The sequence below is a fragment of the Adelges cooleyi genome, unplaced genomic scaffold (assembly GCF_023614345.1).
Source record: "Adelges cooleyi isolate 19-005CV unplaced genomic scaffold, UGA_ACOO_1.1 ACOO_flye_CR_arks_rails_tigmint_CR_PRNA_574, whole genome shotgun sequence".
Lineage (NCBI taxonomy): Eukaryota > Metazoa > Arthropoda > Insecta > Hemiptera > Adelgidae > Adelges > Adelges cooleyi.
In genome coordinates, this window is record NW_026096268.1 from 8658764 (window position 1) to 8686405 (window position 27642).

General features: G+C 33.0%; 2 protein-coding genes across 3 annotated transcripts; both read right to left on the reverse strand.

Annotated features, from left to right (window-relative positions):
• Nucleotides 1–616: 616 nt before the first annotated feature.
• Nucleotides 617–17435, reverse strand: LOC126843239 (atrial natriuretic peptide-converting enzyme). The gene is made up of 10 exons (XM_050580626.1): nucleotides 17078–17435; nucleotides 7699–7858; nucleotides 5419–5635; nucleotides 4644–5009; nucleotides 3582–4030; nucleotides 2766–2976; nucleotides 2544–2701; nucleotides 2279–2453; nucleotides 1867–2108; nucleotides 617–1744 (listed from the first exon to the last, which is right to left on the reverse strand). Exons 1-10 carry the CDS (start codon nucleotides 17105–17107, stop codon nucleotides 1446–1448), a joined length of 2307 nt encoding a protein of 768 aa, XP_050436583.1. The 5' UTR covers nucleotides 17108–17435; the 3' UTR covers nucleotides 617–1445.
• A 4605-nt stretch (nucleotides 17436–22040) lies between these two features.
• On the reverse strand, nucleotides 22041–27152 carry LOC126843054 (armadillo segment polarity protein). Of its 2 annotated transcripts, XM_050580359.1 has the most exons (14): nucleotides 26928–27151; nucleotides 26573–26599; nucleotides 26284–26487; nucleotides 26008–26195; nucleotides 25796–25945; nucleotides 25569–25723; nucleotides 25175–25476; nucleotides 24908–25053; nucleotides 24608–24817; nucleotides 24286–24543; nucleotides 23889–24222; nucleotides 23652–23803; nucleotides 23202–23289; nucleotides 22041–22603 (listed from the first exon to the last, which is right to left on the reverse strand). In XM_050580359.1, exons 2-14 carry the CDS (start codon nucleotides 26589–26591, stop codon nucleotides 22422–22424), a joined length of 2388 nt encoding a protein of 795 aa, XP_050436316.1. In that variant the 5' UTR covers nucleotides 26592–26599; nucleotides 26928–27151; the 3' UTR covers nucleotides 22041–22421. The 2 variants fall into 2 exon arrangements, with proteins under 2 accessions (XP_050436316.1, XP_050436317.1); XM_050580360.1 differs by lacking the exon at nucleotides 23202–23289 and having other exon boundaries at nucleotides 22463–22603; nucleotides 26928–27152.
• Between the last annotated feature and the right edge of the window lie 490 nt (nucleotides 27153–27642).

Consider the following 27642-nt stretch of genomic DNA (forward strand, 5'->3'; position numbering starts at 1 on the left):
AAATGTACACTTAATATTTTATTTTATGCAATTAACCGAATTCCATAAATGTGTAAACTATAATTGTGCTGTACTTGTAATATTTTGTCAACACGTTTCAGTTGAAGTGCAATTGCTTTTTACTAATTTATTATAATACATTTTCGAATCTTATTTCTACCTTTCCACTAAAAAAAAAACATCTGAATCCGTCTGAATATGTATGGCAGCAATGTCTGAATTTAAAAAACATAAGGTTTTGGCTTGTGGGTAATCATTTACATGGCAGCAATGCAAAATAATTTATATCAGTAAAATACCTGAGTAAAAGTAGATTATACCTATACCTAATACACTGTTTAGGTAATAAGCGAATAATAAAAACAAATTCTGTCGAGTCAAGTTTCCACTATGACGGTATAAAGTTCAATTATAATTATTGGTGCACATAAAAAATATTATATAATCATAGTTAAATTACACCTTGATCAATGTTAACATGTTTTCGGTACCTACATGATAATAATATATTTTTACTTTATAATAGGTATTTAACGTGTACACATATTTTGTATTTATCAAACTACTTATCTTGCACTTATAATTAGTGTATAATTTTCGAAGTTTTAAGGCAATATCGAAAGTTCAGTTTTCAAGTATATTTCACATAGTCTTGAATAATTTAAATATGTTATCAACGCACATTATATAAAGACAAGACGGTTAGGTCTGAGGATTTCAGGCGACTGTTGCCCTAAAAAACAACAATGGGCACAAATTACTAATTAACGTCTTATAGAATGTTCTATGTGACGACTAACTAGTACTAATTGCACAAAAAAAAAATCATTACCGATTTGTAGTACAATTAATCTACTCGTGGGTGTTATAAATATCGCTTTAACAATTTACAAAAATAACAATATAAAAAACGGTATTTATAAATAATTCAGTTGTATTTTGTTGGAAAAACAATAAAAAATAAATATCCTAACTAGACAAACTAAAAAATATATATAATATATAAATACCATAAAAAATATATCCGCGAAACTTGGATAAATTGACCTTTCTTTTCCATAAAAATGTATTATAAAAAAATATTATAGTATGTTTAAAATGTAAAACAATAGTAAAGTATTAAAAAAAAAAAACAAGTTTCATGGAATACAAATGAGATATATACTTTTTTTTTTTTAATACAAAATAATAATCAACTATAAAACATTTTATAGTATAGTATAGTGCAGTATATGTATACTGTATTAATATAGTATAGTATATATTTACTTATTGCAGGTATGTAGGTATAAATAGTATTCATAATATAATATAACGTTAATAAATTAAAACGAATCACATTGTACAGTACACAGCACTGACAGTTCAGTCAGTTTCAATGACAAATTCTTGGTGTACATTTTTTTTTTAAATTATAATCGTACACCAATAATAGTTGTACAAGTTTAAACTTCCTTCAGAACAGCGTTTATCCATTTCAGATTCGACTTGACTTTGTCGTAGAGTCTTGGACGCATCATGCCGTCGGCTGAACAGGCTATACGCCAATTCGTCACGCCAATAAGAACCCAATTCTTTTTGCTCGAAGACAAACACATCATTGGACTTCCGGCGAATTCCTCTTCCGTACAATCGTTATGGTCGTAAATCGAATCGAAGCACAGTCCGTTCACACTGGTGATGCTTATGTTCGCACAGCTGTCCATGGACGTTTCTCTGACTTCTATCCGTTGAAGCGTATCGCCTGTAAAGCAAACAAACAACACTTCTTCAGCATGCGAAAAATAAAAGTCACCGGGCTGGGGGGACAGGGATTGCCGATTCCCGGGTTGACCGCAATCATAGCCATTTGTTGCTTGTACTTACGATTTTTGGCCCACCCCAATGTCTGACAATGCGTGAACGACCCGTCTCCTTGATCATCGGTCAGGCACACCGGTCGAATGTGATCCGAAACTGTTACCGGGGAATGTAGCTTGACCAACACCAGGGTGCTTCCTTCGACAGGCGATTTTACCATACCGACAATGTGTCTTTCCTGCTGCCACGGCGACATGGCGTTCAACCGGACAGCTCCTAGTCGGGCTACCCATTCTGCTTTGCTCTGTCTGAACGATTTCAAACAACTGTTATGAGTTGAGACGAGACAGCGGGAATTGTTAGAATTGAGAGTGATACGAGGATAGGTGTAGGACTACAGGTTGACCCCATGTAGTTGGAAGTGTAAGGCTAAGAAGAATCGAGAAGCACTCGTTAAGAAGAGGTCATATGTATTTACCCTTGAAAACACGAAGCACTGGTCAACAACCATTCGGTAGAAATGAGACTAGCATCGCACACGTGAGTTCCGCTTTTGAAAAGTATAGCGTGCCAAGGCCAGTCTCCGTGAGACGCCATTTTGCTCAATCCTTCGACACCGTATTTCGGTTTTTTATTCGTCTGGATGCCGCACACTGTTATCAGAACAATACTTTTACATGTATAGCGCAGGAACGTACCGTCGCAATAATAATAATAATAATTTTAAACGGGCAAACTTTTACCGGCATCACTGCATGCGACGTGCAGCACTTGTTTACTAGGACAAGACCCCAGGTTGAATGTGATTTCACTGGCAAACGGGTCGACGACATGCACGTATCTCGGTGGAGTCGCAGAAGACGGATCCTCGTCGTCGACTATTTCAATGTTTGAAAGGTTCCTAAAGTACAAAAGTAACATTATGTAACGCAAACCCGAGTACACAGCACACTCGTTACACTTACTGATAGTTGAGAGTACGGCAAAGAGACGTGGCTATCGTGTGAAGGGCTATATCCATTTTTTCGTTTGGTATATCCGTTTGAAAGTTACCGGCGCACAGTTTGCCGGTCATTCCTCTCTCGATGAAAAACACATAGCCCTCGGGATGATACATATCGACCGTGGCCAACGGTAAAATCTGGTCGACGGATCTGGCGTTTGGTGAAATAATTACTACATAAAAGAAAAAAAAGAAGAAACTAAAGCCATTTGTTAACACCGACAATCAACAATATGATCTCCATAGGAATGAAGGGTCATCGTTTGCACAACGCAAGACGGATTGTTCAAACAGCTTGCCTATACAGTGTAGGGTGGACACTGACAGAAATAACAAGCGAAACAAGCAGGGCTTAGTTTTACTGAAAAAAGTGAAACCTGAGGACTTTCGAGAACAGAGTATGGAAGAAAATATGTGGACCTATCATCGTTGAAACAACGGGTACTGTCGGAGGAGATACAACAAAGAGCTGTACGATATGTTGGAACTAGCACCAGTAACAAGCTTTATTAAGGGACAAAGGAAACAATGGTTCCGTCACATAATGAAATGAGGAGAGAACGAAACAGTTAGAGTAGCATTTTAATGGAAACCACAAGGGAAAAGATCTAGGAAAAGATGGATTGACGTGGTGGAAGAAGATCTAAAAACCCTTGGAGTTGAACATTGGAGAGAGGCAGTCCAAGATAGAGAGATTGGTGGAGAAGTGTAGTAATGCCGACAAAAACTCTTAGAGAGTAGACATGCCAGAGGAAGAAGACTACATTCACACACTCACAACAATTGCGTTCGTCCGTTTCGCCGGGACAATCCAGCACACCGTCGCATCGAGCCGACACGGGGATACAAGTCCTGGTGGTGACACAATGAAGGTACCCGGCTGGACAATAGCCGCAAGTCATTTCGTCGGACATGTCAGCACAATCTAGTACGCCGTCGCAAAGGCGATTGGCCAGTCCTGTGGTTCGCAGCTTGTAGTCGCACCCGGGTTTCGAGGCACACGCCGAATCGATGTTGCTGTATTCTGGAAATTTAGAACAGTCAAAGCCGTCCAGCAACTTTGCAGGTATCCTGTGCCCGCAGCCGTTGGTGAACAACCGACAGCTGTGTTTGCACGGCAACAGCATTTCGTCTTGCATGGTCTTGTCGTTGGACCTGCAAGCCGGCTGAAGGAGTTGACACACAAGATCCAACGTCCTCTGGTAGCATTCCGCGTCGACCAGATCTCTAAACCGTCATTATGAGTAGTAACGTTGAAAATATTCATTGAATCATAGTGTAAAAATACACGACAAAGTAAACAGGTATGATCACAACTTTGTGATAAACGCGACCCACGATTAACCTGAGAAAGTGGTGGGAGAGTTCCGCATCTTCTCATTGGTCTTTGGTATTTTGACCGTAGTTTTGGCGGAAGTCTCCCACCCTTCTGCGCCAGTTAATCAACAATTGGTTCGACGTGATAATACCTATTTGGTTTGTCTTATAAAATCATATAACGCTCTATGTACTCAGCAACGAAGTTGTTGTTCAAGAAGGCGAAAGACTGCGTGACCGCGCTTTAAATACAAATAAATACTTTTTTTTGATAGGTTGTTAAACATTGCGCCGTTTAGTCTTTATCGACTATACAGATCAATAGATAAATTCGAATTTCATACGATAATGTTATTATGAGTCATATGTTTTGTATCACATGGTCGCAGTAGTGATTCAAACTGAAAATAAGTATCTACCAAAGAAATTTCGTCATTCTGGTCACACTGTAGCTCGCTTTTTCGCCAACTTTATAGTATTAGACTTGATGCGATCCCTGCGTGGATTTAATAGTCCGGCATACCTGAACGCAATTAGATCATCGTGTATCTCGTCCAAACTGTTGTGCCCGAAATGGTTGGGGTAACTGGTCGTGTTGTACTCCAAGACCGATTTGCACAGGTTCAGCTTGACGGCAGTGCACTTTCTTGGCAGTGGCGTTGACGGATAGAAGTCCGTGACTGTCGTTTCAGGCGACACGGTCGAAGGTTTGACGGATAGCAGAGCGTTATTAGTTATCTGCTTAATGTGCAAGCTGCCAGGTATGATGTTTGTCGTAGAGTAGAGGCGACGGAAAGCCGACAGTATATCTTCTACAGTTACGGACGAAGTCCATCTCGCTGGATCGAATCTCAGCCAGAAGTGTACTTTTAAGTTGCTCTCCTCGACTCTGAAAACATAGTAATATTTTAAACGACGTTTTTGTTTATTTATTTATACCGTAATTTCGGGTGACATTGGAAAAATGGGGATATTTTGTTTTTCTCGGTTGGCTACACTGTCAGATCAAACAAATTCCGTTATAAAGTGTTATTATTGATCAGCTCGTGTTAAGGCAAGCACGTGAGTATAGTCGGCGCAAAAGAAGTTAAAGGTAAGTGTTATTTACACTAAAATAAACTCTTATAAAACAAATTTGTCAACATTTTAGTGTCAAAACTTCTAACGACCAAGGTGCGGTTTAATTTTTTAACAACAGTTTTGTAATGATTAATTAACTTGTATACTGTTATTAGTTTATAGTTGAAATCAAAAGTCATCAGAAATTACAGTAATGTATGGAAAATTATTGGGCATACAGTTCTAAGGCGACGACTTCGACGTCGATTAGTTTGTTTTCCAGCGGGCTGTTATTTATTATGTGTTTTATGATCCGTGTGTAGTTGGACGAAAACCGCTGATATTCTTGGCTGGCCGGGTTGTCAAAATCAATTAAGTCCACTCCTTTTTCAACCGTCGTCAAGTCACCTCTGAACACCCTTTCTTCGCCGTTGTACGTTCTTTGTAAATAGTCATCTGTAAACAACGAGTGGTCGTACAACATGTCAATAAAATTACAGTAACTGCTTTCACAAAGTTATTTACAACTTGTTAAAAAAAAAAACAATATTTATTCCTTTCCAGATTTAACCAATATGGTAGTAACATGGTCAGAGTTGGCAATAACTCGGGCGGCTTAATCTCTATAGAGTCTCTCTATTTAGGATTACGTTAGAAATTAAACCACCCGTTGCTCATATAGAGTATTGAAACTGATTAATGTTAAGTTTTAAAGTACTCCTCCATTTTTTTGTTCTTCCATCCAGTGGAAGTATCGAATCGCATATGTAAATACACCTTATACAATATAACTGTTCTCCTTTCCACAAACTGTGTGGGTTTTCGTGTGTAAGTATCAAAGTGTTGACAATTTTCTAATGTATAGCACTTTCCGACGAATCATTAGATTTTAATTATCTTAAAATGGAAAACAATTTCCTTTGTATTTTTTTTTTTTATTCTTATTTTATCTCCATTAAATGCCCATACTGCGTTCGACCCGGTAAATTAAAAACGATTTACTATAACATACAGTGTGACTATGAAAATACAATACACACAATGGATATGGCCGATCATGGGTGAAAGGAAGCGTCGTTTTGTTACACTTTCGTTCTGTTTACCCGTACAACTACTTCATACAGTATCAGGTAACAGAGTGAAGTGTGCAATTCTGTTGCATTCGAAGAGCTCATATAATGATATGCGACCAAAAACGTCTTGGGAACCATAAAATCCAAGTAGCTACAAATAAAGTACAAAGTAAATTTAACGTTTTTCAATTACCATTTATCATGCTCAGTTGACGAGACCAAACATAATACATCAAAACCCTTCCTTTCCTCCAGAAGGGTTGAAAATGTTTTCTTTATTTAAGCTTGTCTAGTTTCCACAAGGGTCGAAAGAGAAGAAATCGAACCACTAAAAGCAGTTTTCAAACGGTAACCTCGAGGTAAACGATCAAGTGGTCGACCCAGGAAGAGATGGATGAATGGGGTTGCAGAGGATCTAATAAGAAATTGACACTGACGGTTGGAATGAAACCGTACAGGATAGAGATAAGCGGCGTGATACTCTAATTGCGGGTAAAAGACTTAGAGAGTATTTATGCCAAGTGAAGAAGAAGAAGTTTAGAACTCAGTGTCTGGTAATATGACTGAGGGTATATCCAGCAGAGTGAGGCTGGCTACAACGTGTACAATTTTCTTAAAAATCTGTAGTCTGACTCTTATTTTTCAATAAGGAAAACCCACTACCCGAAAGAGGTAAAAATCATACTTACTGGATTAAAATGCACATAGTTGCGTTAAAATTAAAAATAGGTACAACTAATCAATCCGATGCCTATAAACATTCCTATTAAATAATGATAGTTTAAAATTCCACCGTTTATATTTTTCTACTTAAGAACAATTATTGTAATTAGGTACCTATATTACTGTATATAAAAGAGACCTCCGTAGTGACGGTATATAATCGCTGAACCGAATGAACGTAATCGGAATTAAGCAAAACGAAAATCTCCCATGAAATTATTTATCAGCGCATCACATAGTGTTTTTTTTACGGTGTTTGAGAAATTGCCAATCTGTCTTGAGAAAAAAAAACCCGCTGAACCGTTAGCCGTTAAAACACTAAAGATTGCCACTATAAATAGATTAGAAAAAACAATTTAATTAATTTTTTACTAAACAGTAATCGGTATTATGTACAGTAATCGCACGATTACAAAATAAAACAAGGATTCCGTTAAAAAAAAAAAAACACTATTATTCCCAAGAAGGATTAAATAATATTCTATATAAATACAACCTCTAATGAAATGATTGCTACTGATCGTTTTACCGACAACAATATTTGCGTTCAGATATTATAATAAGCCAAAAATGATTATCATCATACATGCATTTAACATTTACCAAATAGAAATAGTAGTTTGTTTAGACCGCTTAACATTCAATATTTTAATAACTTAGACGTCCGTATGGTATTTAATTATTTAGAGTTGATTTTTGATATTATTATTTTCATGTACTCACATCCGGCATACAGAGATATCGACGAAATCAACAAGAACAACAATAGCGTTTCAATGATACAACACTTCCACCGATATCTTTGGCTAAATTTTCTAGTGAACTTAAGTTCACTGTCGGTTGTCGAAGCATACGAACTGGCCGCTCCGCTCCCGACTGATACCTGAAATCAAATATACAATGAAAATTTAATACAAAATGGTCCATATACATGTGTATGGATTGAATTTATAACACATAAACCATGACTAAAATAATATACTTAATTTAACAGGTTAACCCCCTCTCAAAACCTCCTCAGTTATGAAACAACGGCAATTTAACCTAAAATACATCATTAACTTCAGGTTGGTGGTTTTAAAAGCGAATTAATCCTTGTATAGTTTTTTTTTTTTAAAGCAGATTTGAAAATACAGTTAGTACCTGCTCTGTTAGAAATGTCAACAACGTAAAAATGCAAAGATGTCCAGGAACTAATGGATAAGTTAGAATTAGAGACATTTATACTGTTCCATTCCTACTATGTATTTTATTTTAGAACTTCTCTTTTAAATTAAGTGCTACTCGTCCAGTCTGTCGTTGACATCTTCTCGACGCCTTTCAAGTTTGATAATTATAAATTTGTTTTTAGATATTTCACATTTATCTTATCGCCTTGAAACCCAAGACGGACAAAAAAACATTTTTTTAAATTAATTTTTTAAAATCTGTATTCGATTTTGCGCAGATTTGTATGTGAAATTAAATATTTACAAGGTCGTGTAAACACCGAGTATAGTTTTTCAGCTAAGGTAGACTTTTTCAAAAAAAAAATGCTTCCCTTGTAAAATCAAGGTTGAGGTCTTTAAGAAATATACTTTTTTTTTTTGAAATATCGAGGAGAGGGGTTTGTGTTGTTGTTACCTAGATTTCTTCAGTATGAATAGTCAGCCAACTTTGAAACGGTTAAATTTAAGTTAAGCTAATTTTATCATTAGCTTACGTTATAGGTATCTGTTCTTTAATTTCAAAAGTATTAATACATTTTTTTTTTTTGCTTGGAATTATTAATTTTTAGAATTATTTGTATTTTGTTACTCTAATTGAGCCAGAAATAAATAAATTGCTAGATTTGTTCACTGTTTTCTTACTCAGTTTATTTTACAAAGCCTAAGAACAATATCTTACCTCTACATTAATTCTAGGTTGAGATCATATCTCATTATCTATTTTCTCGACTACCATAAATATTTCAGAATCGTAACAGAATATAAAATTTCTTAGATTTATTTATATAGCAAATGTCGTGTGACGCTTTTTCCACGTGCACGTACCACGATCATAATATTATAATAGTAAAAATATAGTCATCAAGATGGCCCAATTACAACCGCGGTGAAAATACACACTAACCTGTCCTATCCGTGTACACGGTTTAAACTGTAGACAATAATAACATGGCTATAATAATAATAATAATGTGTAGCACGGTTTACATGCTTATCTATCCGTGAGAAAACAAAGCACCTGTTTCGGATCATAATAATTGTTTTTCTCTAATATCAATTCGTTGGTAAAATATAATTATTAATAATAACCGATAACGATATAAACAAAATTGTATAGGGAAAAGATGTAATAATAATAATAATTATGCAACCAACGAGGCAGTGATGAGTGAACAATAACTGAATAAATAATAATACAATGACGGTTAATGAGAAACGCTTCGATGAAAATCTAAAGACAAATGACAAACCCTAATTTTTGAATAGTATAAGTAAAAAAAAAAAGGTTAGGTGTAAACCGCCAGCAAACAGGATTATCGTAGAAAAGATATTTGTTGATATTTTGATCTAAAATCATAATTAATAATAAATTATGTAATGCTAAAATACAATTCGAGTATACATTTATTGAAAAATAACTAAAACCAAAAAATGAACACTCATTAGAAAAATAAAAAATGCTATTTAATACGTTGATTTTAAGTATTTAAACAAAAAAATCACAAAAATGAGTAAAACGACCGCAAAGTGATTTTTTGAAAATTAGGAGAACACGTGTATGAAAATGTGGATGTTTTTTTTTACTGAAAAACACATTTTTGTAGGTTTAATGGGTCAACTGCTTCCATAATATAATTGAACGATTAAATATTTAATAACGAAATTTCTCCGAGGTGAGACGCGCATTTTTCTAAAAACATTTATAAGTTATGGAATCTTTTAATTTGCTAATTGCTATTTCTCAACGTCTGAAATTTCTCCGATCTCCAGCATGACTAAAATAAAATAATTTTACACATTTATCGGTATTCTATTATGTCTTGACTGTGATAATTATTATTACTGACTAATTTCAAGACCTTTACAGCAGGTAAAGGATTTATTGGAATGTCGTGTGAGATCATTTAACAGACACTGCAATAGTTTTGCATAAAAAAAATGTATTAACCTGTTTATTAATATTAAATTTGAGTATGTAAAATAAAATACATTTATTATTTGTATTATTAATAACCGTAGAAAAAATAAAATACAGAGATGGGAGTAGCTAAAATGTTACATTGTAAAATAATAATGACCGTGCACAATTTAATGATTAAACACTATCCTATGTTGCTTAATTAATAATTTATATATTGATGATAATAATAAGCGAGTAGCGATTAAGCTCAATTAATTTATGTTTCCTAATTCAACGTTATAATAATTAAACGTTGAAGTAATTTTATAATGTAAGTTATAATATTTTAAACTGCTAACCAAGTTTCGTTTACTCGAAACCTAACCTAACCTAACCTAAGTAGACTTATTTATTTTTAATAAATCCCATAAAACACTATCGTGCTTCTACGTTTCCACCAGCAATAGGTGAAAACCTTACAAAATTTGCATAATATTATTGTACCGAATGCGTTCTATATACGGTGATTTAAATGTATTGTTTTTGTTAACGTTCAACGGGCGCATACAGACAGGAACTATTAGATGCGGCTGATAACAATATAATGTTATACAGATGTAGATTTTGATGTGAAATGATCGATGTTACTAAACGGTTCAATTTTGACGGTATATTATTCAATTTGTATCGAAAAAAAAAGTGAATGTAATTCTAATGTCAACGGGAAACCGTTTACGACGTCCCGTCCATTGTTGGCAATCGTTAAAATATCGTTTTTCGCATCTTTTGTGTGTATTCAAATGGCTACTGTCGTTGGAACTCCTACAACGAAAATTACTGTCGTTCTCATTTGATTTCTACACCAGTTGCTATTTGCTCGTCGAAACGGGTCAGAAAATTTTTTTTTAGAAAAATATCTCATTGTCTTGGCCGTTAAACTAGTTAGGTATCTTGGGTAATTTTTTTAATGGGAATACGCCGGCCAAATAGTGGTGGCGGATACAATGATAATAATACAAAATGAAAAGTAAAACTTTTTACAACACTAGTTCACAGGTTATTTATTTATTTATACAGCGAAAGTAGCAAAATGCTTTGACGTGCATTTTATTTTCAGCGAATTTGTTTATTGCCGCTTTGCTACAAAGAAAGTCCATTAATTAACAGTTTCGTCCGTATTTAACTGCTGTAAAATATATGTTTTCTCATCATTAACTATTTACTTTTTGTTTTCCCCTAAATAATAAAGAATACGTCCGTACGTTATTTTATGCCGTGGAAAACTACAGAAATCTTAGCAATTACTGGCTGTGCAGAAAAATTAACTAACTTCGTCGGTTAGTCAACGGTAGGACACTCATTTCTTGGGAAAACAGTTACTATTTTATAAATGTTATATTTTGAAAAAAATGTTTACTAAAAATATTGTACAACACTATAAAATCACCAAATATTTTTTTTTTTGTATTTTCCAGAGCGCTATCAACAGTCAACGTTTTTGGCAAATTATTCTTATTTTAAAAAAGCCAAAGTATATAATATGATTCTATTTAAGTTTCAAGAGTGGATGGCGCTTTGGAGAAAACTATAAAAAGAGTGTACACTTACTGACTCAACTTCACTGACTTACACTGACTCAAGTCAGTAAAATTGGTAATATCGCACTAAATGCAGACATATTATACCAACTAATACCAGTTAATGGTCGTACAACTATATAAGGTAGGTATTAGTACAAAATAATATATTATTATTATTTTATACACCGCACCGGTTAATGATTATTATTATTTTCCGCTACCGAGCACGGACCAAGCCGGGTAAAATGTGTATATAAAATATAATGGCTATAATAATATGGACCACGAGCAAAAATTGTATAATTTAACCGTATCCTATCAAGTATCACATGCACGTGTAATGTATATACAAGCGTGGCGAGTACAGATTTTTTTTTGGATTTTTTTAACACAGTAGTGTTTATTCATCACCTTCACGCATATTACCGTGTAGTATATAATATACATATTTTATTTTAATATATACCTACACCGCTATAATATCATTTACACGGATAATAACAAGAGCCGCCGTAGATGAACCGAAAGGTTTTTTTTTCTTTTAAATATAAAAAATATTATTCATATCCATTACCGCCTCTATGTGTATTTACAGGGTGATCCATCTGATGTAAGACGCTCGTTTTTTTTTTTTTGGAAAATATGAATATTTTGAAACACCAAGTCCATACTTGTTCACTTGTATACAAGGGATGAAGATGATAAAAATGTTTGAAAACAATAGTAAAATATGTATACACCTTCAAGCATTGGAAAACCCTAATTTACAAAATATTCACGTTTTCCGATAAAATTAATGTCTTACATCAGATGGAGCACCCTGTATATATATACGTAGGTACTGAAAAACAATCGCACGTTGGGCATAGGTACGTTTCTGGGGCGTCCACACGTGTGTACCCGGGGATCAGTAGTAGTAGTAGTCGCCGTTGACCCAGTTCCGCGAGCCATTTATAACCCACACTCTTGTTCCGTGTCCGAACTGCGGCGAAAATGAAAAATAACCCATAACGCACCGCGCTGTTCCGTCGATTATATATATGTATATAGTAACGCACATGGCGTACCGTTTACTATATTATTATATTAGGTACCTATGTACCCATTGATAACGTATAGGCGCACTTGACGAATCCCGGTCTCGTTGTCGACGGAATACGTTTTTTTTACCGTCGTCCGCGCGGTCACACATGGCGTCGCGGCGCACGGACAATGCCGTCGCGCGGACATGATAATGTGTTATTTTCTTTATCTGTCGCGTGACCGCGATGACGTCGCGTCGTGCGCACACGTACGAAAACATCACGCGGCCGTCGTCGTAGGTTTTTTGACATTTGTACGTTTTTCGGGCTTTGCCGAGTGAACGCCCTCCGCGCGCGGCCATATCGTTTACACGTACGGAGAGGATTTTTAATTCTATATTATTTTGCCAGAAATATTCGTGTCCAGATGACAGAAAAAAAATATATATATAGTGTTTGAGCACACGGACACGTCTATAATATATATATATCTATACACAAGTGTATGTATAGATAGTATAGATGATATATATTGTGTGTGTACGGCCCAAGTTGAATGTGGTTTCTCTCTTGGGAAGCGACGCCGCCGTTGCTTTCACACCGAATCGTAAACAAATGGTCATAATGTAAGAAAATAAATAATAAAAAAATATAATATTAAACTCTGGAATGGACTTGTGAAATTTTCTTGAAGGGCAAGCGCGCGCACACACAACACACTAGCTGCAAAACAGGTCGCCGCGCCGGCCAGGACCACCAAACGGTTTTTTATTATTATAAAAAATATGGTCACGATTTTATTGTTTTCTCCGAGTATCCCCAATGTATATAATATATGTGTATATAGGAACGACAGAGTTACATAAAAGTTTCAATATAAAGAAATGGTATTTTACGAGCGGTTGTTTAATGGCGATTATCTCCGAAAAAACACATACCTCACCTGTATAATATTATTATATTACCAGCGTAGACGGTGTAAACGCTGACAAAGGTGAGCGAAAGAAAATAAAACCGCAATGTTGTGCAGTGTAATGTTTGGAGACTTTAACGAATCATAATTTTCGAATGGAAACAACAATGGTGTGTAACTTGACACCGGTAATCGTCCAATTGACTCGAAAGGACTATTATTAACAATAATAATAATAATTGTAAACGAGTGAATGTATTTTTGTTTTTATAATTTATAATAATATAATAAGTTATAACGACCACTTTGATTGCGACGTTGCATTCGATTCTTATTTCAACGATTACTATATTATTATAATATGCTAGTAATTAATTGCACTAAACTTGTGTCATAATAATGAAATAATATCTATATGTTCAACAGTCGACAGCTGTTTATGTCCTTAGGTTCTGGCGCCAATCACACACTACGATTGGCGATGGAAAGTCCACAGAGAAAAATGTCCGCGGTGTAGGTCATGGTTGAAAAAGTGACTGACCGGCAGCAGCTGACCCGAGTTCAAACTCTTAGATCAAAGCGAAAGCGGACGAGAGTAGGAAATGATAAAATCGCTATCGGCTAAAACGCTTTGGCGCGAATCTGGCAAAATGCGGTTAAAACTGAATTTTTTTCAAGTATCATGGGGTATACGATTAGGGTTGGTCGTCTGTCTGTCCTATTACAAAACGACATAAGTAATGAAAATATTATTTGTCTGATACTTGTTACTGCGTTGGTTTAACTAGAGGGGAGACTGGGCAAGTCCAAATGACAGCAACCAATCGGGCACGACCTCCGAGTAAGGTTGAACATTCTCACTACGTTCTGAGGGAGCATTCAGAGTTTTTATAAGGTCCAAACTTTAAGTATTTGATTTTTGAGAACATTTCATACGTTTTGCGGTCACATCAGATCTACCTTTAGTCTAATTTTCAGATCTCATTCCATTGAAATACTAAAATCATAGGAATGTTTCTGCAGAAAAGGCTAATGTTTTTAGGCTGAGGTTTCACTTATTTGGAAATAGTTTGACTATTTTAAAAAACAGTTAATGAAAAATATGCACATTTCTAAAGGGCTTACAAACAGTTGGCACTGTAAAGTACCGGTTAAGTACGAGGTCTGATGTAAATGGTAGACTTTTGGTACACGAAGAAATCGGTTCGGCGGTTTAAGAGATATTGTTATCGTGGGACAAGATAGAAAATAAATATATATATATATATATATAATAAAAACACATCGTTGTAAAAGCAAAATACCTTCTCGGCTAACATGTCAGTTTTTTGGTAAAAAAAAAAAATCAAGCAGATAGAAACAAACGGTAATTATTATATTACCTATAATAATGTATGTGTTACAGGTTGATATGTGCGTTTGCCAAATAGGTAAGTATACAATTCGTTATGAGTGACCGCGGTTTTTAATTTTTTTCTTTTTTTTTCAATTTACCGTTAACTACTAGCCGTAGCAATTTATGACTAATAAACTTGGCGATTTGATTTTTCTAGGCAGACAAACCGTAGCCAAGCATGACGACGTGTACAATCACATTACCGGTCTTAAACCGAAAGTTTGTAGTGGACTTGTTGTTTGTTTGTTTGGCACGACAATTATTAATGTCAACGACAAAAATCTTTATAAAAAAAAATAGTTTATTAACGTTTATTTGATCAACGCCATAAATGGAATAATGAACGCGTTTAAGACGATGGCGGGTACACGTGCGTTTTGTTTAAATTACAAAATTTCTTTTTAATTAGCATTCCGGCTAGGTAAGAAGTAAACTGTTTTTATGAATAAAGTAAAACGTTCGGTTAATTGACTGTATTGTTGTGCAAGTGATTCACAGCAAGCTTCTCTCGTACTCTAGTATATATATATATATAAAATCGGTACATAAATATTAATGAGATGTGGTTTAAAACCAGGTCGTTTTGTTGCATTTTCTAAATTGCGATAATATAATATTATGCACGTTTAATGTTTGTATAAATGTAATATGCTAAACTACTTAATTAATTAGTATGATTTAATCATAATATTTATGTATTAATATTGATATGACTTGGAATTGGTTTGTTGTTTCACCATAATTAAATTTCCCGTTTAGAATCATTAAATGCCAAGTAACAGGCCGAGCTCTTTGAAACGCGTTTTGAAAAAAAATTTGCATAAAACCAAAATGAAACACTTATATATAAGCGGGTTGTACGCGCCAAAATCTGCTTGACTTGATTCGATAAAAAGCCTCGAAGATGTGAATTCGAATTTCACCAAAAACTTTCGAATAAGAAAACAAGCAAGTTAAAAAAAATGAATAAGAAAAAGTAAATGAATGCAATCATTGCCCTTGTCAAAGTTTAATGAAAATGGAGATTTTGTCCAATAACTTGAAAATACAAATGTTATTCGGCTTCTGACTTCACCGTGAGTTTTACTAACTTTATAATAGACTGTTATAAAATCAATGCTTTTTTAGTATCATGAAGAAAATGTAGTAGTTATATCGTTTTAACAAAGTTATAATAGGTATACATTTTGAAGACCTAACCCAAATTAATACGTGAAGGGTCAGGCGGGTTGCATATTAAAATGGTAACAAATGGGATGTAAAACTATATCTTCTTTTTTTTTGTTGCATACTAAGTAAATGAAGTCTAAAGTTGTATAATTTCAGAAGTAAATCAGATAAAGTAAAAAAAACCTCAATGAGACGATGGTAATGGTTTTGTTCCCAAACCTATCTCACTTTCTTGAACTCACTCCAATAACTCACTTCATTTGTCTTTGTACATTTTTTTTTTTTTTTAATTTTATTTTGATATTATTATCCTTTTATAATTTATAATAATTGTATTGATGAGAACCAAAAATAAAAAACGTTATAAAGGGTTTTTTTTTTTAAATTTCACTATTTTGGTCATACGATAAACTATTTATCAATAAGACCTTATTTATTTTTTTGTAATTATTTTCCATAAATTTCTGATAGTCTTAAGTTGTATTGAAAATCATAGCTATTTTTTAGAGGAATTGCAGTTAATAGTGTCATAGTGGTTTGGGTAGATTTCTCAAACGCAACAAGTTTAAGTTTCGATTGGGAATTTTCGGTTTTTCTACGTGTATACATATTTTAAATTAATTATCACGTTAGTGGTTTTTAGGAACGCCATTTTAAAAGTGGGAAAAATGAGAATTTTCAATCAAAGAAATTCATCCCAATAATAATATTATTGTAAACTAGGTATATGTGATATGACAGTTGGGAAAAAGTCAACCAAATTTAAAAGTGTGACTATACATTTTGAAATATACAGTATACTACCTTCTAGTTTAAAAGTAAATACAGTAAGTATAGCCTACAAGTTTCGAAAACTTACACCGGCAAAACAATAATATGCCATATATATATCTAGGTTTGTTCTTTTACTCACCTTAGTGTCCCAAGGATTTTTTCCGGTCATATTAATTGGGGTGTTTTGTATTTTTCACCAACCATACATTCATCTTTGTTGTTCATTCGCGGGTATCAGTGCATTTCAAAGTCTTTAAGAGACTACATAGGTTAACTACCAAAACACTACCGATCGACACTTTTATCAAAGTAATAAACAACAACAAAAATAGTAGATAATTCGAGAAAGAAAAATCACATAATATCGGAACTGAATTTTTAATTTTAATCCAGTTTATTGAGTTTATTGTTTAACGTGTACCTGGAAGTTTTTTTTATTAAACGTCTTAGTGGATAGACGGTCTGCACATGTACTAGAAGTGTGTCTGTTTGCAGCAGGCTCGGTGTCCGTTTGTGTTAAGAGTGGTCGCGGAGATCACTTTCTCCAACAACAGTTCCTCCGTTCCCGTTTTTTTTTTCTTTCTAGTCCGCCACTGAATTACAAGGATATGCATTTTTAGAAATCCATTAATCAAAATAACTTGTCTTGGAATTGCATTATTTATGTGTTAGAAAAAAAATCCAGCAAAGTCACATCCGATTTTTTTAAGTGTTTATAAGAAATGTATTATATAGATTAGCGTTAAACGCACAGAGGTAATATATTATATTATAATGTCCGCTAAACTATAAAAAAATTAATTATTTATAAACAACGTTTTGTAAACAAAAACGATATTTACAAAACCAAACCTAATTGCGTGGTATAACGGCAATTATCCGAAAGACATTTTTTTTAGACCGAATGATACAATGTTTATGTAATGTTATCTTAATGTAGACAATCAGGAATGTGTGTACAAATTGTACAGTCAAATTTAATTCCTAATCATGAGCGGTAACTTATCAGAATCCCCAATAAAATTAATTAATTATTATTTATGTATAATTCCCTTTTTTTTTTTTTAGGAAAAAAGACACTAGTGACTAGTTGGTAAGGCGATAGCATATATTTTACAAAAAAAAAATGGCAGTTTACATACCAATTATATATTTTTATAAAGATTTACAGTGATTTATTTTAAATTACAAGTATAGGTACTAGGTAGGTACCCAACAAGGTGGGTGACTAATTTGAATATTCCATAAATCCATTGACATGTAATTTGTATGTTACTTATAATTACAGTCCAATGAAAGATAAAATAAAATGGAAATGTATGGAAATTAAAGTGTAAAATTACCGATTCGATTTAAATACTATCAATATACCTAATAATTTTTTCAACGACCTGGAATTTCAATAGATATGTTTAAGTTTAATAAAATCCGGATTCTTGTTTGAGTGGTTGAAAAAATATGCAGGTCAACATTTAATTTTTAAATTTGGTACGTGAGTCGTAAACTTAAAAATTCAAACGAAAAGAGATAAAAGAAACGTTGGACTCTAAATATTATAATAAAAATTATATTAGTGTGTACACATAATACAAGACATATAATATATCCTATATGGGTATACTTGTACAAAGGTGCATATTTTTATGAAGCCCGAGAAAATTGTTCATTATTTTTATGCGGTTAAAAATTTACAACTCTACTTTGTTATTATATACCTACTCTCTTTTACATAACTTAAAATTGTATAAGATTTCATGTCACCAAGACAGGTAAAGTCAGTGTTATTAATTTTAATGTATTCATACAATAATATCCTCTATTAAAAACTAAATAGTGGCACATATAAAAAAAAAAAAAATACCTGAATAACCGATTTTATTTGAAAACAGATATTAGACATATTTTGTAGGCTGTATATTTTTTTGTTATGGTCTCTATAATATCCATAAATGCATATATTAGTTTTCTTTCATTGTAATTTAAACATGTATTGCGTTTTTTTTTCGTTGAAAATATTTATTTTAAATAAAGTACCTACCTATTATTATGTTATATTTAATATTATAATATAGGTACTTGAAATTGATGAGATCGATCGGCCTAATTAATATTTAGTCCACGTTTCTCACTATAAAACATTTCTATTACTAATTTACTGGCTTACTAGATTTGTTTACTGATCCCCCTCCCTTATAAAATCCTAAAAACACTAACATGCTTTTACATTTCTAGCTTAAGCTCAAAATATCACAAATTTTTTGTACCTCGAATTTATCATTTTTTAAAACAGTAATTAGAATAAAATATTACCGTTTAACAAAGAACCTAACCGTAACACTCTTTAAGTATTTAAATCTTCGAATTCATCTTTAAAATAAGAATATTGGATAGATGAGACTTCAGCTGTCGTCGGCATCATTATTATTATTATTTTTTGAGATTTTATTATTATTTATTCTCGTTTTGAACGCAATTTAAAATTCACGAACGAACACGCGATAACTGTAAAATATAGTTTATTGGGCTTCAACCAAAAACGCAGAAAATGTGCTGATGACAATATTATAAATCATAATGTACTGTTTACATTAAATAGGAATTTGTACGAGTAAACTGTGGAAAATAAATACAACAAAATAATTTAACTAATATTCGATTTTTGTACATGATATTTATTCAGTTAATTTTTATACTAAAATGATGTTCAAAACTATTTATTTGATGTATTGAAACATGAGATGTTGTTCATATTATACCACTTTCAAGAACAGAGTCTTAACAGATGTTTTGAGTGAAACATAAAGCAATTAGTGAATAAAAAAAACCCCAATTAATACAAACCATAAAAAACGTTTGTTTCATAAAACATAAATCACTCGATACAGATTTCTTATAGTAAAATAATTTATACCTATTCTTAGCATTGCAACGAAGCTAAAAAATAAGTATTAAGGTATTAAGACGCATTCAATTAAAATACCTGAGGTTGTAGTTCTGACTACAACCCATTAGATTTGTATTTAGACTTTAGTAAACACTTAAAAGATGCAGTATTTATGCGAATTGCGAACACTGGTATTGTCCAAATATATGTTAATAATAATAATATATAGGTAAATAGGTTACCGCTTACCGGTAACCAGTATTCTGGTAACGTTACCTATAGGCTCAATGCTCATTGAGAATTTACAATTATTTTAGGTCTGATGAGACTTTTGAAATTTTTTAAACTATAAGATTTTTTTCTTATAGCATTATTAAATTTAAAAAAAATTACATAAGTACTTCATATCCTAAGTCAACGATTTAAACGTTTGTTTTCCGCTTTAGTAAAACGGCGGTTTAACGTTCGAACATCAAATAATAATGTAACTCGGGTCTTGTAAGTATTATATTTACCTGCATTTCTTTCTTTTACAACTATTGATATATATATATATTTTGTTTGACACATCAGTTACATTTGTAACAGATACCTTCGATGTACAATGTATTAATAATTGACAAACAAACCACAAACAACTTTGTTTGCAAGCCACAAACCGTACAGAAAAAAAAATGTACCTAGTTGCAGGCCACTGATTAACGTTTCTTATGCCTATCGACAATTTGTGGTTTTTCTACAGTATTATCTGACAAATAACGGAATAAACGATGAGCTGTTGTGTTATATCATAAAATATCTGTAGCCCGGTAGCGTGATGATTTTGGAAAATGGTGTATAGTTTAATTAAAAAAAAAAACTTAACATTATACATATAGCTCGAGAAAGTTTTTCTGTATTAAAAATTAATTTAGATCCCCAATTGAAAATAATACTGCCCCTAGATAAGATGTAACATATTTTATTGAATACTACTATAAACACAATTATTAATCATTGTGATTTACAATATTGCATATTTTTACCGAATGGTTTGAAAAATAGCTAGGCAAGTTAAAAAATATATGAATTACATATTAAAGAATCCAAATTCTAAAATATGTTTTGCGTATTTAAATTTTTTTCATACAAACATTTAAAATTTTGGTCATCTAAAAATACTAACAAGTTAATGACAATACAAGAAGATTTTTTTTTTGGAAAATAAATATTTAGAACTTAAATTCAAATTACCAGTTTAAAAAGAAAAAAAAATCATAATTATTTTGTTAGAATAATTTGTTTCATTTGTGTTTTTAGAAAAGTAATGATAATTTTTTTTTTTTTATAGTTTATTAATTAATAACTAAATATTGTATACTAATACATTTTTTGTTTAGGTTTCATGATTACAATTAGTCTCAACATGTTAAAAAAAATATGAAATATGAGAAAAAGTTGATGTGTATAAATAACTTGTAGAGTCATCACAGTGAAATTAGTCTCTTACCTTGCACATAGAATTACTAGACATATTTTACAATATGTGGTAATGACATAACGTTCGACAGAGGTTATCGTAGAACATAGGTTAAACCAATCTGTTACTTTAGACTTGTTTATCTAGCCAATGATAATTTTATGTTAATGTTGAATATACAATTTTATTGGTTATAATTTATGTAATATACTTTTATATTATCGTCAAATACAAACATCGCTAATAAATTGTAAATCTATAAATAACAATAAATGTGGGGACCGGAGAAAAATTGTCACACACTAAACATGAATACTTCCGGTAATTAAAATTTTGTATTCTAATGTTAATATTTATTATTATTCAATTATTTCTAGACGCCCGTCATTAAAGAGCACACGCTTTATAAAATAAAAATATAATAATAATTGTATAAAATATATAATATAAAAAAAAAATATGAAATTTTAAATAAATAATAATAATATTGGTACGTAATGAATTAGAATAATTTACTATAACACTAGACACAATTAGTATTAGTAAATACGTGTGTACATTAAATACATGTTGCGTAAGTTATAATGTTTTTGGTTACAAATAGCCAATTAAAAAACATCCATATAATATTTACCTTTTCAGAATACCTTTAAAATCTTCAGAAAAGGAAATTATGAGTATTATTATTAATTTATTTCACAATAATAACAATAATGAGACTTAGAGTCAATAAATAAAACAGTAAATTTAACTTGCTGTAAATGTTTTGAAACAATTTATAAAGCTAGGAATATTACAAAAATGTATTATAATGCATTATTATAATTTATAAAGAATTCAAATGAAATCAAGTCGTTACTGTAACGTAAACTGTTATGGTATGTACATCATTTTTTATCAATATAGTTAATATAAACGTTAACTACAAATAATGCTATAATAATAGTTATAAAGCTATAATCGTCACAATTAATTAATCTAATCTCTATTCACTATACAGTTGTTGGTATACTACGTACGAGTAAAATGTTTTTGTTGTGTTTAAATTTAGATTATAAAAATTTGATATCCAATCACATTAAACTCGCACTTAATACTCACATTATTAAATTAAAAGAATATGATAACTTAAGAGAAAAATTATAGGTCGGTGTCGTACCAAGCTGCCACTTGGTTGTTGTCGTGAGGAGGTTCGGGTAAATCGCCCAAACGTCCAAAATCGATATCGTTAGGATTTCCAACATCCATTGGACTGCAGTTGGATTCTTGTTGGGAACATATTTCTAAGCCTTGCATAGAGTCTATTGGTAACGTGTCATACCCTGAACAAAACAAAATATGAATATTTCAGTACAAAACATAAAACGTTGTACTATAATTGTGTTCTCTTTTACTCCAATTCAGATTTTTTCTTGTACGTTTAGATGAGAAATAGCCTAGAGTGTGTTATTAATTGTTAGTGATATTATACTAACATTTCCAGTTTCAGGTTATACACCTAAGCAGGATAATATAAAAATTGTGGCATTTACAGTACTATATACATGTAAAGAAGTTATTAACCTTTATGCTTTAAAGAGTTTAAAGATCGTTCTACACCGGACGCGTATAGTACACAAGTTTTTTATATGCCACGGACAGATGTAAATCAGGGCTAAAAGTTGAGAATTAGTAAAGACTATTTTACTGTATTTAATTTTATCGTTCCCTAATAATTAGGATACTGCTTAGCCATACTTAACAAAGTCTATTACATAAACAGGTTTCAGGTTTGTTGATTAATTATACACTTGGGTAAAAGATAGTGTGATAAAAATGTATTTAAGTACTTACTGTTAGTAGTTTTTGCATGCAAAACAAACACTGGGTTAATAGAATTTAAAAAAATCAAGCGTATCAATACGTAAAATATAAGCGTACCTGACTGTTGATGGTAGTTGTTATGTCTTGTAGGTCCAACTCCATTATGTATGCTACCAAGTCCATGACCGTATAAGTCATATGCATCCTATTTTAAACACAAAACAGTCTAACTACTGAACACAAATAAGTCTCAATTCTAAATTGAAACAAAAAAAAAAAATGGAGTGGAAAATAAAGTATAATACAAAATAAAACCAGAGTTGGCAAAAAAAAAGCCCAAACCATTAAGGATTTATTGGGCTTACCCAACCCGGGTGCTGCAAACTGTGTATAAAATTAATTTAAAATGTCGTATCGTAACAAAACATCATGCTAATACTCGAATAGGTGTGCTAAACACCATGCACAAAAATATTAACTAAGTAAACATTCCACTAAAACATACCTCAAAGGGCGGTCATTTTTCCTGAAAACTATTAGTTACTTTTCTTAATGGTTTTTAATTACCTGAAGATCGGGTCCCATACCAAGGTCGTTGGGTGGCCACGTATTTTGATCTTCTCGGCACAGAGAATTACTTAATTCGGCCGATAACCTTTTTTTATAATCATTGGGTTTATCTTCAGACATTCTAAACAGAACTGCTGCTGCATACGTCGCTATATAATTAAAAATGCACTTGTTACATTTAGACGTTTTTGGACACGTTTCAAAAAAAAAAAAAATCAAAATTAATTTACTTACCAACTCCTTCATTACGGGAATGTAATAATTCTGTTAACGGTGCAGTGGCGCCTTCGGCTTCTATCATGTCAGCACCTTCTTTATCTATAGCTAACTCGCATAAAGCTCCCGCGGCAACTCTTTGGACGTTTTCAATGTCGTTGAAGAGCAATTGTACGAGTACAGCGATTAGCCCTTGTTGAGAGCGCATTAGTACTCTGTTGTGCGACTCTCGTGCGAGAATATGTAGTGCTCCCGTAGTACCTTCGACAATTTCTTCCATGCGGACACCGTCGGCGTATACACCACCGGACTGAGATCGACCTGATCCGGCGACACTGCTTGTCGTAGATGTCTAAACAAACATTTTTCTAAAATACTCATCTCATTCATGCAACTTGTGTGTTGAGATACATACTCTTTGGATGTCTTGGAATGCTCTCATTAACAAGCGAATTAGGTGATGAATGGCTCCATGGTCTCTGAGTGGCACATGGTTACCCTGACACTGAGCTATGTTCCTAATGAGCCCTATAGCTGCTTTGACGAGTGGCCAACGAGACGGGGGTTGTTGCAATAGTTTTACTATGACCTGAATGCCACCGATATGGCGAATAGCATTTTGAGCACTGTCCGATTCAACGTGTCTGGACGTCAAGTGTCTTAGAGCGCAAACCTTCATAAAATAAAGAAGTTTATAATTTTTAAACATAAATTAACTGTTTAAAATTAATACTAACTGCTGGCTCGGTAATTTCTTCACGATCTCCAGCATTCATTATCGTTTGAACTAACGCTTCAACACCGCCCACTTGAACGACAGTGACTTTATTTCGCTGGTTGTTACAAGTCAGGTTTGACAATATTCCGGCGGCACAAGTGACTACGTTGACATCAGAATGATTCAAAGCGATTACCAATGATTGCAATAGTTGTTCCAAACCATCAACCTAATATAGAATATATAACGGTCCAAATTTACAAACAAAGTAGATAACAATATTGGACGTGTACTTGTTTCTTCAATTGTATTTAACTACCTTAGTTCCAGCATCGGATAAATTACGCAACGTCCACAAAGCGTTTTGTACCAGCCGCTGACTACCGTGTTGTAAGTGCATTGCTAAAGCTTGCATACCACCAGCTTCGACGATAGCAGGTTTGTTACTTGAACATACGGATAATACTGTAAAAAACAAATTAAAATTAAGAACAAGACAACGAGATATATTGCAGTTAATTTTTTCAAGAAATGACTATTAAGGCAATAGAAAATGTAAAAATAGATGTAAATTATGCTTTCAAACCTTTCAGAACTCTAGACGTCGTCCATAAGAGCTTCTCGTAGTCATAAGAACGCATAATACGAACAAGTTCGATAGGCCCTTGAGACGCTAGAATGATTAATTTGCTCTCTTGATTTCCGTAGGCCAATATTTGTAGGCAGTCAGTTATGATTGTTAAAAATTTAACATTGTTACGCTGCAAAAGGGCAACCATTTTCTGTAAGCCTCCGGCGAGACGTACAGCCATTTTTGACCCCTCTTGATGAAGCAGAAGGTTGTGCAAAGTCGTTATCGCATAGTACAAAATCGATTCGACGGGGGAACTAATTGAAAAAAAAATGTTATAAAATATAATATAAGTCCCTACTAATGATGATGTGGTATCGAAGGTTAGCACACCATCAAAAATGTTTACCTGAGTAATTTAACAAGAGCTGGAATTCCGCCACTTTTAAATATGGCTAAAAGTCCTTGACGATGATGCGATAAATTATGTAAAGTACCGACAGCCCCTTTTGTCATTTCCAAATCATTACTGTTTGTTAAGGCTTTCACTAACGCAGCAACCATCTAAGAATATAAATCCATAGTATAAATAATTTTTCAATACATATACTATTAGGAAAAACAATTTTTAATTACCTGAGGGCTGTTCATTATCGCATGCCGTGACGCTTCTTTTTTTGATAATTGATGAACCATCATAGCAGCTTGCGATACAACAACTTGGTCTTCGTCGTTTAATAATTTTATTAATTCTGGAATAGCTCTAGTAGCTAAATCGGCATCGTCCTAACATATTGTTTATATTTAGATATATATTGATTGGCTATGAATTTAATAGACATTGTTACCTGATAATTAATTAGGTTAACCACAGCGTGCTTAAGCATTTGACTTGGTTCGGCTAATCGTTGGACAGCTGTCAGTTGTCCTTGATTAAATTGTGTGGATGGTATTTCAATACCTTCTTCCAGCGTTTCCGGAAACATTGCAGCTCGCACTCGTTGCGTTCGAGATTGACTAAGTTGTTGGTTCATATCTAATTTAATAATAAATAATGTTAATCGATAAAAACATTAAATGTTTAAATCACTAAAATGCCAAAACAAAATATTGAAAACATTTACCATCGACTTGATCTTGAGTGAAACCGTGCGAAAACCCTTGATTGAGTTCATAGATTAATTGATCTCTTTCCAAATCGTCTTCTTTATCGGTAATGGAATGTGCCTGGGTAGTACCCCCGGAATGGATTCCGGACTCCGGTAGGTATTGTCCACCTTGTTGCCACATCATTGCCGAGTCCTTAGAATAACCCGTGTTGCTAGGCACTAGATTAGGTAAAATAAGCAAAGCAAATTAGGTACAATATTAAGATTTGGATATTTTTAAAAAAATGTATATGATAATACTTACACACTCTGGTTTGATACATGTTGGATTCTAAAAAAAAAAAAAAACAATAACATTTATTGAAAGAGGAAATAATGACTCAATTACATCATTTACAAGAATTTATGACTCATTATCATACACCTAGTTTCTTTGCATATAGGTGCCTGTTTTTACAATACTGATTTTAAAATGTAAAAGAGTTAAGACTAATTTACCAATTAGGTATTTACAGATTGATTTTCTAATCAGTTTAAGTATTTACTAATTGGTCTGGAAACGATTGTTGCGTTGTTTATTGGTGTAATTAATTGCCAAGATCCAATGTTGTTGTTATTACGGTAACGATTCGATATTATTTATTAAATAAAACAATTACCTGTTCAAGAACGCTGTCAAACTATCCGATAATTCGTAAACGGAAGTGGAAGAAAAACAAATCAACACAAACACAAACAATATTTAATTATCAATAAGATTACAAACAGCAGCTACCGTTCGGAGTGCACTATCAAGATTACGAGGCGGCCATTCCCTGTGCAACGCCAAGGAGCAGCTCAAATATGTCTGAAATGGGAAAATATGTCACAACAATGAGTTATGGAATTATTGGTAGGTGTGTGTGGTGGGGGCGACAACGGGGTGAACGTACAAGAACACTACGGTCGATACGTGATTTTCGGCCGTAGTCGCTTACAGTGTAGCCACTTGTACGATATTAACTTTTAATTTTACCCAAAAAACAAGATGATAGACGGATATGTCGGGTCTGATTTACACATATTTTGGTGAATGCACCTGAAAAAATCATCCGAGATTGAATCAATAAAAATAAATTATATTGATCTCTGGAAAGAGACCCGTGTCGGTGAATTTTCAGTATCACATTCGAGTGATTTGTCGAGTTGCTAACTACCGTTGGGAAAACATTAACGTAGAAGTTACAAAAGCACCGACTTTGAATAACATAGCAGGAGAAAGGGTGGACCAAGCTTAAAAAATATAATAGCATGCTAGTGTATTAAATGGTTTTTACCATATTTTCAAAAATGTACAAGTTTTCAAGTAACTAAATTTGTTCGATGAAGATGTCA

Excerpts from the sequence above, each read along its gene's own strand:
- LOC126843054 (XM_050580359.1), bottom strand. Across the intron at positions 25,477-25,568 it reads GCTCTTGTTAAATTACTCAG|TTCCCCCGTCGAATCGATTT; the intron begins GTAAACATTTTT and ends TTTTTCAATTAG. Across the intron at positions 25,054-25,174 it reads GACGTCTAGAGTTCTGAAAG|TATTATCCGTATGTTCAAGT; the intron begins GTTTGAAAGCAT and ends TGTTTTTTACAG.
- LOC126843239 (XM_050580626.1), bottom strand. The coding sequence starts at position 17,107 with ATGACCGGAAAAAATCCTTGGGACACTAAG. Across the intron at positions 5,010-5,418 it reads GAAGTCGTCGCCTTAGAACT|AGTCGAGGAGAGCAACTTAA; the intron begins GTATGCCCAATA and ends CTATGTTTTCAG. Across the intron at positions 1,745-1,866 it reads ATTGGGGTGGGCCAAAAATC|GCGATACGCTTCAACGGATA; the intron begins GTAAGTACAAGC and ends TTTGCTTTACAG.